The sequence below is a fragment of the Pavona decussata genome, unplaced genomic scaffold (assembly GCF_977016875.1).
Source record: "Pavona decussata unplaced genomic scaffold, jaPavDecu1.1 SCAFFOLD_153, whole genome shotgun sequence".
NCBI classification, from domain to species: Eukaryota; Metazoa; Cnidaria; class Anthozoa; order Scleractinia; family Agariciidae; genus Pavona; species Pavona decussata.
Window position 1 is genome coordinate 455,290 of NW_028145565.1, and position 14,787 is coordinate 470,076.

Here is a 14,787-nt window from a genome sequence, read left to right on the forward strand (position 1 = left end):
TTGAATATCACTGGGCGGACGACAAGACACAAAAAGAGTGAGCGCATATTTACATAAAGTCTAAAAAAGGCACACAGTCGATGAACATCGGAGTTAAAGTTGATTTTTTAAAATCCCTATCAAGACCTATTAGGTCCGGGAGATCAACATCCCCTCCCCTATAATTCCAACTGCGGCCCTGGTAACATCAAAGGCAATGAACATTGACCTACCACACTTGTTACCAAATAAATGTCTGAAAAAGTAGGAACGTTTGGTGTCACTTAGTATTAGTTACGATCAATGTCCACGCGGATGGAATCCACTCCTCCACCCCTCCCCTGGTCTAGAAAGGGTTGAGCAAACTGGGCAAAAGAGATTTGTGCACTCGCCGTATAAGTGGACCTTATATGGTTTTGTGGTTATGTGGCATATCTAAAACATCATTCCTGTCATTACTATAGTGACTTAATCATATTAGTTGTTATGTATCGACTGACTTCTTTGCTACAGTATTTTATTTTACTTTCCAGGGGCACCCAACAACAGTTTTCTCTCAGATCCTCTGAAACGCAATTTTAGGCTATCTGGAGTGCTTTTAAAGCTCTGTAGGTTCAATTCAAGCCGCGCTATAATATTTTTATCTGTTCGGTCATTCTAGGGGAACTTGAGTCTTTTCGAAATTATTAGGGCATTTTTGTCCATTTTCCAAAAACCTTAGGTCTTATTTCGCTCCGAAAATCTTAGCTGACCTTTTTTCAGTGTCCAAAACGACATTTTTATGAATTCGAAAACATTAGGCCGTAAATATCCCGTATCACGAACATTTGAGGTGAAAATTCCCTTAAAGGAAACCTCCACTCTCGAAACATGTTAACGTTACATTATTGTATGTACAATTTTCTTTGAAATTTCATTGGAAACCATGGAAATAATATTTTAGTGTCAGAGAAAACATAATTTGATTATCGGCTATTTTCGCTTTTAAATTTCCCGCGCGCCGCCATCTTGGATTTCATGACGTAATAAGGTTGCTCAATTGTTTTACACAAAAGAACTTCTGTTGAATAACAATAGCGGCAACCATTACACGTCATCAAATTCAAAATGGCTGCCCCCATGAAATTTAAAAGCGAAAGTTGTCGATAATCATATCTAATTTTTAACACACTTGAATGTCATTTCTACGTTTTGGACAAATATTTCGAATTTAGACACTACATGTTTCCAACGCTTAACCGTCAATTTGTTGTGAGAGTGGAGGTTCCCTTTAAGAAAATTGTAGGGGCCTTCCGAACAGATAATTTACCGAAAAGATCCGTTGGGTGCCCCTGACTTTCCTCTGATAGTCGTCATCGAATTAGAAATGTTCTCTTTTGCGTAAATATTTCTCAGGAAATAGCTTATCGACATGATTTCGCAGACGTGTTTTAAAAATTGATATAATTATCTATGTAAGAATAAAACTAGACACCTTGATTAAATAAATGTCTTGATCGTAATTAATTAAATACAGTGTAGGTTTAAAATCTTTCAATACACCAAACTTTCAGTGAACACTGACCTACCACACAAAATTAATAAATTTCTTAAAAAGTAATCAAATAATTGGCGCGCCTGCTATCGTATATTACATTTATACACAAAGATATTTGCGAACTAGCTTTATCAGTAGACCAAGGTAAATGTCGGCTTATTTCGTTATTTGGTATGATAAAATTTGTGTAGCGATGTAGCGACTGAGGTTCAAGCGTGTATATACGTCTTCAAAAAAGAGCTAATGCTCTCTCCCTCCCAAGAAAATGTTAGATCGTTTCATATTCATCGCACATAGACTTTCCAGAAATCTCCTGGTGATAGCTTGCTCGCGGTCTTTTTATCATCGCATAGCTGGTGACTGTGCAAGATAACCCAGTGGTTCTTGTAAGCAACAAAGGCCGCATGGTTGTACATTATATGTTCCTGATTCTGTTCGCGGTGTCCCCACTTTCCAACATGGTGCGCCGAGCCGTCATTTCCCCACTGATCACAAGTCACAGACAACTGAGAGTTATCGTCGGCCATTCTCTGAAACGAGCCACAGGAGGCTGGCAGGACATCCGTTTGGCCGCTGAAGTACTGGACTACAGCTTCACCTGTGCTGTTAAGGACCGTGGTCACGTGGAACGTTCGTCCCTGTTTTTTGCTGCAGTGGAATCTTAGTTGAGTGAAATTCAAATGTGTTCTCAGGTTCTTCATGGCGGTTTTTGTGATTCTTAACTTATTGTTGCCATATGTGCTGATTCGTCGGTATGAAGAAACAATACTCCAGCCGACAAAGGAAGCAGAACTGTCTGCGACAACGTTTGTGACAAGAAGCCATCCTCCTAAAAAAAAATAAATAAATAAATAAACATTTATTTTTATTTTTATGTGCAATCAACTCCAAACTTTAACATTCCTCTCCCTTGGGCAGGTGACTACAAACACTTCCCGGGGGGTGAGCAATTTGATCTTTGCCTAAGAGGGCTGGCAAATTTGAACCGGATAATAATTTCAGGTGTGGTGCAATACATGCGTGAGTTTTACACGGTTTTTGAGAATTTCGGAGATCAAAAGACAGAATTATGCCTGTGTGAGTGAATGGCTTACTCGAAAGGGGCGACTTCAAAATAATTTTTGAAGGGATATTGATCTGGAAAAATTTGTGCAGAGTCCTACCCGCTTTAAACAATAACTGCAAAAACCCTACACAAGCAATTAGCGAAAAAAAAAAACAAAAAAAAAAAAACAGTACTATGTGAAAATTCCCCTCCCCCACCCACATCACTTTTCTAATGGTCTCTTATTTAGTGCACCTTCATCAGTTGTCATGTCGCAGTATGCTTTAAATGGCGTCCCTGTATTTCCAGGGTCGATCCAGTACTCGGCATCCCCTAAAGAGTGTCCACTCTCCAAGATGTTTTTGCAAGAATCACCAGGTCTCGTTGAGTGTTGACCCAGGATTTCTAAAAATATATGAGCGTTAAGTAAGAACGTTGTATCTCTTGAAAATATAATATCTTTACTGTAGCTGTAAATAATCCACTTCATTAACATACTCCAAGCAAATTGCTATTTAAAAGTTAAAAGTAGAAAAAAAGAACAGCTAAAACCTATTTACAATTCATTTCGATTAAAAAAAACTATTTTCAAGCACAACAGAGTATAATAGTAATAATAATAATAATAATAATAATAATAATAATGTAAAAAATAAATTCCAAGCAAATTGCTATTTACAATTTAAAAGTAGAAAAAAGAACTATTAAAATCTATTTACAATTCATTTCGATTAAAAAAGAGACTATTTTCAAGCACATGTTTTTTTGAAAGAAAAAGAAAACAAATGTCATTAAGTTACAATAATAACAATTCATTTCGATTAAAAAAGAGACTATTTTCAAGCACATATTTTTTAAAGAAAAAAACAAATGTCATTAAGTTACAATAATATTCTGATAATAATAATAATAATAATAATAATAATAATAATAATAATAAAAATGATGATGATGATGATGATGACAATAATAATAATAATAATACTTCGAACTCACACGCAAAAAAGCACGCAAAAGAATTTATTATAGCACTTTATGGCATCGTCTTGTTCAATATTAAGCAATGCCTTGAGTTGCCACTCCGGGAAAAGCTAAATAGCAGCCTCAACTGAATGAAGTGTGAAGCTTAAAAAATAAAGAGGAAAGGAAGCAATGACTCTTTGTTCTCCGCTGACACCTCTAAACCGTCCTGAATCACCTGCACAAATGGTAAGAATGACGCTTACCGATTGATGAAGACGCGTTTTGAATTATCGATGGAGAACTGCTTTTAGATGGGCTGATAGACAAGGAAACACTTGCACTGGATGAAACCGACTGAATTGTCGACATGCTTTTAAAGGGGGTACTTGCTGTGCCACTGTTTGACTGGCTTGCCGTCATATTTCTGGAAACTGAAGCGCTCTTGCTGAGGGACTTCGAGATGTTTCGAAACACATTTTTCGACTGGCTTGCCGTCATATTTGTGGAAATTGAAGCGCTGTCTCTGAGGGACGTCGAGATTCTAAGAGACACACTGGTGAAAAGTGAGGCACTTGTGCTGATGGAGGAGGGCGAGATACTTGACGAAACACTTGTAGACACTGAAGCGCCTGTGAAAACTGGGGCAGCGGAAGTGAGGGACATCGAGATACCTGGAGACGTAATTGTAGACACTGAAGCACTGGTGCTGAGGGAAGTTGAGACAGTTGGAGACACACTTGTGGAAAGAGAAGCACTGGTGCTGAGGGAAGTGGAGACACTTGGAGACACACTTGTGGAAAGAGAAGCACTGGTGCTGAGGGAAGTGGAGACACTTGGAGACACACTTGTGGAAAGAGAAGCACTGGTGCTGAGGGAAGTGGAGACACTTGGAGACACACTTGTGGAAAGAGAAGTACTAGAGGTACTGCTCTGGCTGACTGCGGGACAAACTAGAAAGATAAGCATTAAGTTAAATGTCCATATCACACACGTTTAGTATGATCAAATTAAAGGACCAACGTTTACGTTTGTTAGAAAAAAACTTTTACTTATAACCTCAACGTTTTGAGTTGATGTGCAACGACAAGGGAAACTTTTCAAACTCACAAAAAACATATAAATTTTTTTATTAACCAAGCGCAGCTCGGAGAGTTAAAAATTTCATGAGTTGGAATTCGAGGTAAAATTTCAAGTTCATATTTCGAGTTTGGATTCTAAACAGAACAGAAACGTAACATAAAAATGGTAGGATTCCAACAAATTTCCGGGTATTGAGATAAGAGCAGTAGTCTACAGCCCTGAATTTAAGGACGATTGGAACACTGTCATAAACAGGTGTGAATCCAAGGTGCTAATAAGACGATAAACTGAAAATATAACTCGCATGTTGCACAGTATCGCTATTATTACAAAAACTTGTTTAATTTGTGGGAAGTTGCATTAAGATAAGTGTATTTCAGATTTCCTGCATGAGCTTGTAATCATATTTTCTGAACTCCAATAATAATAATAATAATAATGATAATGATAATGATAATGATGATGTTCCTCCGTCATTTCCTTACCGTGTCATTTCCTTACTTTTCGTCATTTCCTTACAAGAAAATTGTCATTTCCTTACGGTAAGGAAATGACAATGTCATTTCCTTACAAAAAAGTGTCATTTCCTTACCTCAATTTTGTCATTTCCTTACCACAAATTGCATTCTCCTTACATTGTCATTTCCTTACAGGAACATTTTTTCTTTTTGATGGGGAATCATTAATAAAGACACTAGTAGCAAAGACTTACCTGTTTGTAGTAATTTCTGACTAACTTTATCTTCATTCAGTGCTTTTTGTTAAAATTATGGCCCGTTTCAAATCAACGATTGGTCAGCCTTCATCCAGTTAGATGCCTTTATTTACAATAGGTTTTCTCGTTCGGTTTTTGGCAAAAGTAAGAGCTGATATCCTTATAGGCCCTGGCAATAAATATAGACTAATAGTAAAATACGTTGGATGTGATTATATCAGGGGCACCCAACGGATCGTTTCGGTAAATTATCTGTTCGAAAGGCCCTTAATCCCCTACAATTTTTTTGTAGGGAATTTACACCTCGAACGTTCGTGATATAGGAAAATTAAGGCCTTATAAGTGTTTTTGGATTGATAAAAATGTCGTTTCGGAAAAAAAATAAGACCTAAGGTTTTCGGAAAATGGACAAAAATGCCCTAGTATTTGTCAAAAGAATCACTAGAATGACCGAACAGATAAAAATATTATAGCGCGGCCTGAAATGAACTTACAGAGCTTTAAAGGTACTCCAGACAGCCTAAAATATCGTTTCAAAGGATTTGATAGAAAACTGTCGTTGGGTGCCCCTGATTATATTTTACACAATACAACTAAATAATAATTGCAAAGCTGTGCCTAAATGAAATCAACAAATTAAAGTTAAAACTACTCCGGTATACGAACATGACAGTTAAATGGCTTTTTCCGCGCATTCAATGAATTGTTATAAAGGGTAATCTGAGGTGGAATCTTTTCCTTGTCCTCCAAAAGAATGAAATAATTTAGTAAAGCCAAGATGGACCAATGAAACGTAATGCAAGCACGCTACTGGGGGCATTGCATATTGGCACTGTCGCAGTTGGAACTATTAGGGGTTTCCCATGTAAAATGCACATTTTACAAGCGATTTTATGATTATCATGAGAAAGGTAAGGACATGACTTTTCAGGAACATTATAATGAAAATGATAATGATAATGATAATGATAATGATAATGATAATGATAATGATAATGATAATGATAATGATAATGATAATGATAATGATAATGATAATGATAATAATAATAATAATAATAAAAACAATTATATTCAAATCTCAGTCAAAAACTACATGTATACCTTATTAGTTCTTGACTCCTCTATTGGCTCTTCAGAGTCACTATCTATCCAAATTTTTGGCTTTAAAAAAAAAGTTTGGCATTCAGAAATGTAAAGTGCGAGTTTGCAGAATTATGAAAATCGCAGTAAATAAAGCAAGATGCTTATCGAAAAATTCGCGTTAATTTAACGCATGTAAAGCTAACTTTTTAGAGTAACGTAAATTTTCTTCGCGTTGTCAACGTGCATTGTTAATTTCCTATAATAAGGTAAGTAAATAAAGGCATGCATATAGAAAATTTAAGTTAATTATAATGTGGCATGCATATGTTATAATAATAATAATAATAATAATAATAATAATAATGATAATGATAATAATAATAATGATTATGTAATAATAATAACAACAATTGTATTGAATAACGAATAATAAAATAAATTTTACAATCAACATGACTCTAAGCGTACTGTACAAGTATGTTTGCATGCAATAAAATTCAATAACATAATTGGAAATCAATTTTTGCATACTATTTATATCGTGAAATGGATAACAACTCAAGACATTCTCAGTTTACATTGCATTATCCAGCCTAAAAATACAAAGCTTATAAAAATACAACGCGATATTCTTCTTCTCTCCTCTTCTGTTCTATTTCCTACTTCATTTCTCACTTTCAATAGTTTAAAAAGCGTCGAAAACTTAATAAAAAAATAAATAAATAAATATAATAATAATAATAAATAAATAAAGATAATAATAATAATAATAATAATAATAATAGTAATAATAATAATAATAATAACATCAATCATGTGTTACCTATATCGCAATCTTCTCCTGTAAATCCTGCGGAACACACACATCTGTATCCTCGGTCAGTAAATCCTGTTTGACAGCGGCTGTTTGACGAACATCGATTGTTGATACAAAAGTTCTGTTGAAAAATTAAGTAGTTATTTTAAGTAGTTCTGTATTATGTATTTAAGTCAAATTAATCCCCAGATAATTAAGAAGAACAGTTCAAAAGAAAAATTCAGTAGACAATATTATCACTGTTTTTGCCATGTCATAGGAAAATTAAAATCAGTCTCACCTTAGTTGCTGTATAAGTGAACCCTTGTCTAATCTTAAGATCTTCAGGATGTAGTTCATGATCTGAGTCGCTCAGCTCGCATAAGTATTTTCCTCTTCCCAAAGTTCCAACATTTGTAGACATGCAGTCATTGTCCATGTAGCATTTCAACTCACAAGTGTCTTTGAGTTCTATCACATAGCTTTTGTTCACGTGACCTTCCAGATAACTACCGTCAATTGGCGGCTGAAACACCAGCGTGCGACAAACATCTGTCAGCGAGAAAACAGAACACTAAGTATCATGGAGATGTATTAAAAGGTGACAAATAGGGCTGAAAATTGCCCAGGGAAGCTATCAAAACTCGATCAGTTTCTACATAACCACCCACTACTTGGTTAATGTAGAATAAAGACAGTTTAATTTTGTGAAGCGACTTCAATAGCTTTGTTGGAGCAGAAGTTTCTTTTTAAGCCCTATGAATTATTCTAGTTTGCTAATTCGGTGCATTATTAACGTTTCGATTTCAATGACCCAACAGGATTAGCAAGTATAGTCTCACTCATTGTAACAAAACGGAATTAGAGACAGGATTCAACATATACATGTATTGCTGCAGGACAAGTTTATATAGTTGGCTTAGTTACTGAAACTTGCCATACATTTTTGAGGATAGCTTGTTTAATTCAAATTCGGCGGCGTCAAAACAAACTGCAGGACTAATTTCTGACGATGCCTCCCACCTTCGTTTGCAATGTCTTTGCACGTAACATTCACATCGTATATTTTTACCATTGACGACTTATCTGAATAGAGAAAGGTGAATTTGTGTAATGTAATCTTGTGGTTACATTAAAAAAAATTTGATCGAAAAATAGTGGGCCAGGGCTAATATTTATATGTTCAATTGAATAATCGTATGCAAGAGAAAGAAAATATGTAACTTACCGTCTCCTTGAATAACTGCTATCCAGAGAAAGTTACTAGCAACACATAAGAGAACAATTCGTCTAAATGAGGATAAAACTATTTTGCAAGCCATTAGAGTAGGCAACGGTTGATAAAAACTGACGTTTTTGCGAAAGAAGGTCTTTAATTACACCTGACAGTTGTGGTGTGAACTTTAAAGTTTTTTTTTCTCGAATGAACAAATGGATCCTTATTACTAAAACATACGTTGTCTCATTTGAACTGTATAATGCAATATTAATCAAGAACTGTCGCTTTCTTTAAAATTAGAATCAAATACTAGTAATAACGAATTCCATATCCAAAAAGTTAAACTGATTCTAAATAAATTAAGCGGTGCGAGTTAAATTGGAGAGAAGTCATTAAATGCTAAATGTCAGGGAACTAAATTATTTCTCAGTTCAGAGAATTTGTAAAAGACATCGTCTGTCTCGCAATTAAGGATACTGGGAAATTAAAAGACATCAACAACGGTTTTGAGTGATGTGTGGGTTGCAACGCTTGGATCGGCTTTAATAACTTTTTAGTATCAAGGTGCATCTTTATGGCAGTTCATTTGCAATTATCAGCTGTATTTTATGCCTTCATATTCACTCCTTTGTGTAAGGATAGTTATTTACCTTTTATGTAGTTGGAGTTTTATATATACTATTTTACCTTCATAAGATTGAGACTTATTCGCATTTTTCTTCTCTTAGGATAAGTCTATTTCAGTGGCGGCTATTAAGCTGGGAAAACGTTCGAAACGCCTCCATTGTCTCCTCAATGTATAAGTGAAAAAATTAGATGTAGTGGTAAAACAAAACCAAAGTAAACGCAAGCAGATTTTTTCTGAGTTTATTTGATTTGAGAATGCTTGTTCGTTGATTCATTTATTCAAGTTTGCTATTTCACGTGCCACATTGACATGTTGATCCTTGAAGTCTAGCGAGACATGTACCAAACATTTGAACCAGTAGTAGTGCTTTGCTCACCACAAGTCCCCCGCGGCTCTGTGGCACGTTAATTGGACTTCTGCTGGGAGGACTCAGAATATTTTTGTGACTTTATTTTCGACTAAAGAACGCTTCTTCAAATGTTTTATCGATGTCTGAGATGTAACACATTTGGATATCTGTACTTGAAGTTACGCAAAAGATGCAATATTTTAACATCTCTTTCTGATTTGAAGAGACTATATATAAATAATTTATATCCAGAAGACATGTACAGTGTTGTATGCGGACGGATGAAATATGGGTTACAACTCATGTTCGTTTACATTCGTATTTGTCTGTTATTTTAATATGGTAATGCAAATTTTAGATATAGACTATCGTAATCTATAGACATAGATCACTAGTGATCCATATGTATAGATTACTGTCTATATTTTCTTTAATAATTCAGCGTTCTTTCAATTGTTTCTGTATTCAGTTCCGATACTCCTGAGACCAACAATCCAAACCCTCATCGGGCTTGTCAGAATGGTGATTCTATAGGGTTAAAAGATGCAAGCACGTGACCGATTTCCGTCTTCTGATAGGATAATATGGTCATAAATTATTAATACGTTTTTGAACAATTATTAATGCATAATTTGAAACCAGTCCCTTGAATGAATTCAGAATTAAATTCACCTGTCTTTTTTTGTGGCTTTTGGCAGGATTTGTGCCGACTGCAGATACATTTCTGTGATATCTCTTTGTAAGTTTCAGTGAGCTCTCGAAACAAGATCCAGTTTCGTGAAAGCCGCTAGCAGGCTTGTAATTAAAATTTCACAAAAAAAAAAAAAGGAAAAAAATTAAAAGGAGAAAGGAAATATTTTCTCTCGAAACTATTTCCAGTCTCGTGACACCTCCTGGCAGGCTTCTAATTAAAATTTTCAAAAACAATATGAAAATATATATTCCAGTCGAGATCCTTCAAAATTAAGCCACCTGCAGCAAAAATTAAATTATAATGTTAGTTGGTTAAAGAGTTTCCTTCGTCGCTTTATAATCTGCCGAGACAACTCCTTTCCACTATTTGTTGGTTGAAGTATTCAATGGCATTCGAAACCGCTCTTTGTAAGCTTAAACACATTCTTATTTTAAGTTTTGTACATGTGTTCTTCTCCTGTGGAATCACTGAAAGCAGCGGTAAGTTAAAATGTCTTTTTTTTGGCTGCTTTTTCACACGAAACAGACTTTGGCTTCGTTCTACTGCTACCTAGCTAAGTGAGGGGTCACTAATTATTCCCACTCAAATAAATATCCCAGTTGCAGAGTTTAAATCTATCTTTTCCATTAGACGCCAAGAAAATTACTTGGGATATTAAACGGTATCCTCCAATTTGATGTAGTTGCATCTTGCTAGTTTTAATTTAATTGCTTTTTTTCTTTTTTTTCTTTTCCTTTTTGTTTTTCATTGTTGTCACTAATGTGTAAAGGCAGTTTTTCTACATTTAAGGAGGGTTGCCTGGACCGAAGGATTCTCCACTGACAAACAGTGGTGCGTGATCAGTCTCAATTTATGCCAAGTGGGTCTCGCAACGGATTAAAGTGTTCGTTTACTAGGACTCAGTTTATATATTTCTAATAGCTGTTTAACAAAATTTCTATTAAAAATCTACCTTGTAATTTTTCACTGATTGGTGAAGAGCGATCTAGTCTCGACTGGAAGTAGTTCCTTTCTGATAAATTGAGTGCGAAGGGATATAAAGAGCTGAGTGATGTATGAGCACGAAGACACTGCGGGAAGGAGGGAAAAACAACACATACATTTGTCCTTCCTTTCTGTCGCTCGACCATCCAGTCAGGGACTTAATCAGAGAGTTTAGATGTCATCAATTTATAGCAGTATTTGAGGTGTAATGCCAATGACAATTGCAGTTGCCTGTTTTTTGTGGCTGTTGACAAATAAAATTGAACGTGAGATTGCGCGTTTTAGGCAACGTGCACTTTAAAGACAGGCCGTACTGTACGAGACCTGGAGCTGGGAATATATGTTACAGGACTAAGGAAATTTAACAACGAGAGCAACTATGGGTCAGGTCGAATCAGAATAGGCCAGTAGGATTTATTTACATCAGTCCTTCAAGAGATAATTGCTGGATAAACACGTATGTAAGAGGAATAATAATGATGATGATGATGAGATTGATTATAATCATAATCATATAAATCCTATATCGTACTATTATATCTGTTTTCTATTCACCAGATACTTGTCATCGTAACTATCTGAAGTTCAAGCCTGCAATTGAAGGGAGATCTCTGGCGACTCACGTGATCAAGACACATTCAACTGAAACAAAAGATGAGTGTGAGTTGAAATGCTACATGGAAGATGACTGTATGTCAATTAACTTTGGACCGAGTTTAGAGCGGGGGAAATACATATGTGAGCTTTGTGATTCACATCATGAAATACACCCTGACGATCTTCAGCCTCGAACTGGGTTTCTTTATATACCAACTGAGGTAAGTCAGTTTATTATGTCTGCACGATATTTACAAAGTTTTAAGAATTAAGAGTGGGAGTCGCCCAAGGAAATAAGGAGGAGGGGGGAGGGGGAAGAGACCATTCGCACTCTATGTAAAACTCTATCACTCTATTAAAACATTTGCTTAAGGTCATTAAAAAGCAAGAATTTCTTCCAGCTTGTATGGAGTTGGTGTAAGTCCTGCACATATTCTTTTCAAAACTACATCATGTATTTTCCAACGCTGGCTGTGGAGATGAATTTTTCCCGTGCGGTGTCGAGATACGGTTATATACAACTACAGAGCTGTACGATGCTTAATTAATTACGTTCCGGCCTTTAAAGGGAACGTCCACTCTGACAACAAACTTCGACGTTACATTGTTGGAAACGTCTAAATTCTAAATTTTAGCTTGAAAAGTAGAAATAACATTCAAGTGTGCTAGAAATTAGATATGATTATCGTCGATTTTTGCTTCTAAATTTCCCGCGCGCCGCCATTTTGGATTTTGTGACGTCATATGGTTGCCGATATTGTCAGTGAGTGTTGTCAACAGTATTACGTCATGAAATCCAACATGGCGGCGCCCGCGAAATTTAAAAGCGTAAATGAGCGATAACCAAATCCTGTTTTGCCCGACACAGAAATGTTATTCCTAAGTTTTCCAACAAAATGTAAAATAAGATTGCATTTTTAACAGTTTAACGTTAACTTATTTCAACGGTGGAGGTTTCCCTTAATATCGAAATTTTGTGGCTATAAACTCATAATTAGCTTAATGTTCTTTTACAGAACCTCTGTGTTAACAACCAATGTTCGTCAAACGGCCGCTGTCAAACAGGATTTACTGACCGAGGATACAGATGTGTGTGTTCTGCAGGATTTACAGGAGAAGATTGCAAAATAGGTAAAACACTATTTAGATACTTAATGGTTACTGACGAGGTAAGTAGGCCCACCTATTGCAACCTCTTTCCCATCAGGAATAAGCCCTAAGAATGAGACTGACCCTTTCCCCCGGCGCTTATCGAAGAAATATACGACCCCTAAATTAATACTACAAATATCGCAGTATTTATCATTGGCTTTTCAGCGCAACTGCCTAATTCATGTAAACACATCTTGGACAGCGGGACCTCTGTACGGGATGGAGAGTACTTAATCCAACCTATGAATGGAGAGGAGCCTTTGAAAGTCTATTGTGACATGACCACTGATGGAGGTAAATTACTAGAGATAGTTACATGGTAGAGTAGAAAGAAAAAAAAAATAATTTCATTTGAGCTTGGTATACACACTGAACAGGTGATCATATCTTATCTTATTTTCGGGTAGCTGCATTATCTAATACTTTTTCGTGCTTTTTATTTTCAATACTTGTATATGAATCACTCCTAAGGCGCTGTTCCCAATCTCCTTTGGGGGCAACAATTTGTTTCAATTTTTTTTACTTTATTTAGCGCGCTCAGTGCCTTGCAGTAAGCGCGGTTTTTTATTTTTTTGTTAATAAATGATTGGTATATCGAACTTATGAACTTGTGGGTCGTTGACCTGCCAATTTTTAAGTACAAAATATTAATGACCGCGCTCCAAATACAATTTAATAAGGACTTAATAGTACAGTCGACAACCCGATAACTCGAACCCTCGCTAACTCGAACCAATTTTCCTTTCCTTTCAGGTCATTTTCTATATAATTTTACCCTCGATAACTCGAACTCCCGATAACTCGAACCTTTTTCAATTCCCCTTGAAGGTTCAACTTATAGGGATTTGACTGTACTTCAACGACTGCAGCACGAGTTGTTGTTTCTTTCTTGGTGCTTTACTAATTTTCTTTTATTTCTTTTGAATTTTCAGGAGGCTGGTTTCTCATCGCAAACTTTGTTACAGACAGCTCTGCTCCATCAGAAGACTGGAGTCCCCAGACATCATACCGTGGGATCAGTAACTATCAGAACAACAGAACGGTTCTTACAAAGGGCGCCATGAATGAATTGAGCGCACACTTGCCTTTCACTCAACTAAGATTCCACTGCAGTAAACAACAGGGACGTACGTTCCACGTGACCACGGTCCTTAACAGAACTGGTGAAGCTGTAGTCCAGTACTTCAGCGATCAGACGGATGTCTTGCCCGCCTCTTGTGGCTCGTTTGTAAGAATGAGTGACGACAATTCTCATTTGGCTGAAAAATGTGAACAATGGGGATATGACGGCTCCCCTCACGTTGGTAAGTGGAGTAAAGACGATGTTAATGGAAAGAGAAGGATGTATAACAACCCAATATTTATTGAGGATGAACATCAATGGCGTCTTGTCAAGGAGCAACGATTATGCGACGAAAGCACAACCCATTTCATTCAAAATTCACCAGACGATTTCTGGAAGATCTATGCACGTTGAAACAATAGCTGAGAACTGAATGCATGTACAGTCGGAACATAAGCTAACCTTAGCTGGTGTTGGTTGAGGTCGCATTCTGTTAAAATGCTTTAGTTGGCTTCAACACTTCTCAGTATAAACAATACTTAAACTTGGGTAAACGCACGAAAACGGCTTACTTTCTTAAATCGCTTCATTACTAACAGTTAATATGACAAGCTTTCAAATACCACTGCTGCCAAGGCGGACAACTAGATCAAGGTTTAACACACTGCGCGTTATTTTATGCGTTATTGGAGCGCGTACGTCGAAAACATGGCGGGGTTTCCTTGATTCTAAGGTCGGCCTATTAAGAAATGGTTAATCCCTCCAAAATGAGCACGGTAAGCTAAAAAACTCTCTTGTAGTTGAAAAGTTTCTCGACCACAAATTAAATGTGCTCTTGCTCATCACTTGTGAGCAAAATAGTGTTCTTTAGAATACATGCAAAAGAATCGTTTTCCGTCA

The 14,787-nt window shown here is 36.3% G+C and overlaps 2 protein-coding genes across 3 annotated transcripts; one reads left to right on the forward strand and one right to left on the reverse strand.

Moving 5' to 3' along the window:
• Positions 1-1,295: 1,295 nt before the first annotated feature.
• Positions 1,296-9,429, reverse strand: LOC146466138 (uncharacterized). Of its 2 annotated transcripts, XM_085127732.1 has the most exons (6): positions 8,430-9,429; positions 7,503-7,753; positions 7,229-7,343; positions 3,788-4,474; positions 2,817-2,966; positions 1,296-2,345 (listed from the first exon to the last, which is right to left on the reverse strand). In XM_085127732.1, exons 1-6 carry the CDS (start codon positions 8,521-8,523, stop codon positions 1,801-1,803), a joined length of 1,842 nt encoding a protein of 613 aa, XP_084983858.1. In that variant the 5' UTR covers positions 8,524-9,429; the 3' UTR covers positions 1,296-1,800. The 2 variants fall into 2 exon arrangements, with proteins under 2 accessions (XP_084983858.1, XP_084983859.1); XM_085127733.1 differs by lacking the exon at positions 3,788-4,474 and having other exon boundaries at positions 1,299-2,345; positions 8,430-9,417.
• A 467-nt stretch (positions 9,430-9,896) lies between these two features.
• Positions 9,897-14,710, forward strand: LOC146466139 (uncharacterized). Its single transcript, XM_085127741.1, has 5 exons — positions 9,897-10,570; positions 11,634-11,893; positions 12,689-12,803; positions 12,990-13,118; positions 13,757-14,710. Exons 1-5 carry the CDS (start codon positions 10,477-10,479, stop codon positions 14,299-14,301), a joined length of 1,143 nt encoding a protein of 380 aa, XP_084983867.1. The 5' UTR covers positions 9,897-10,476; the 3' UTR covers positions 14,302-14,710.
• The last annotated feature ends 77 nt before the right edge of the window (positions 14,711-14,787 follow it).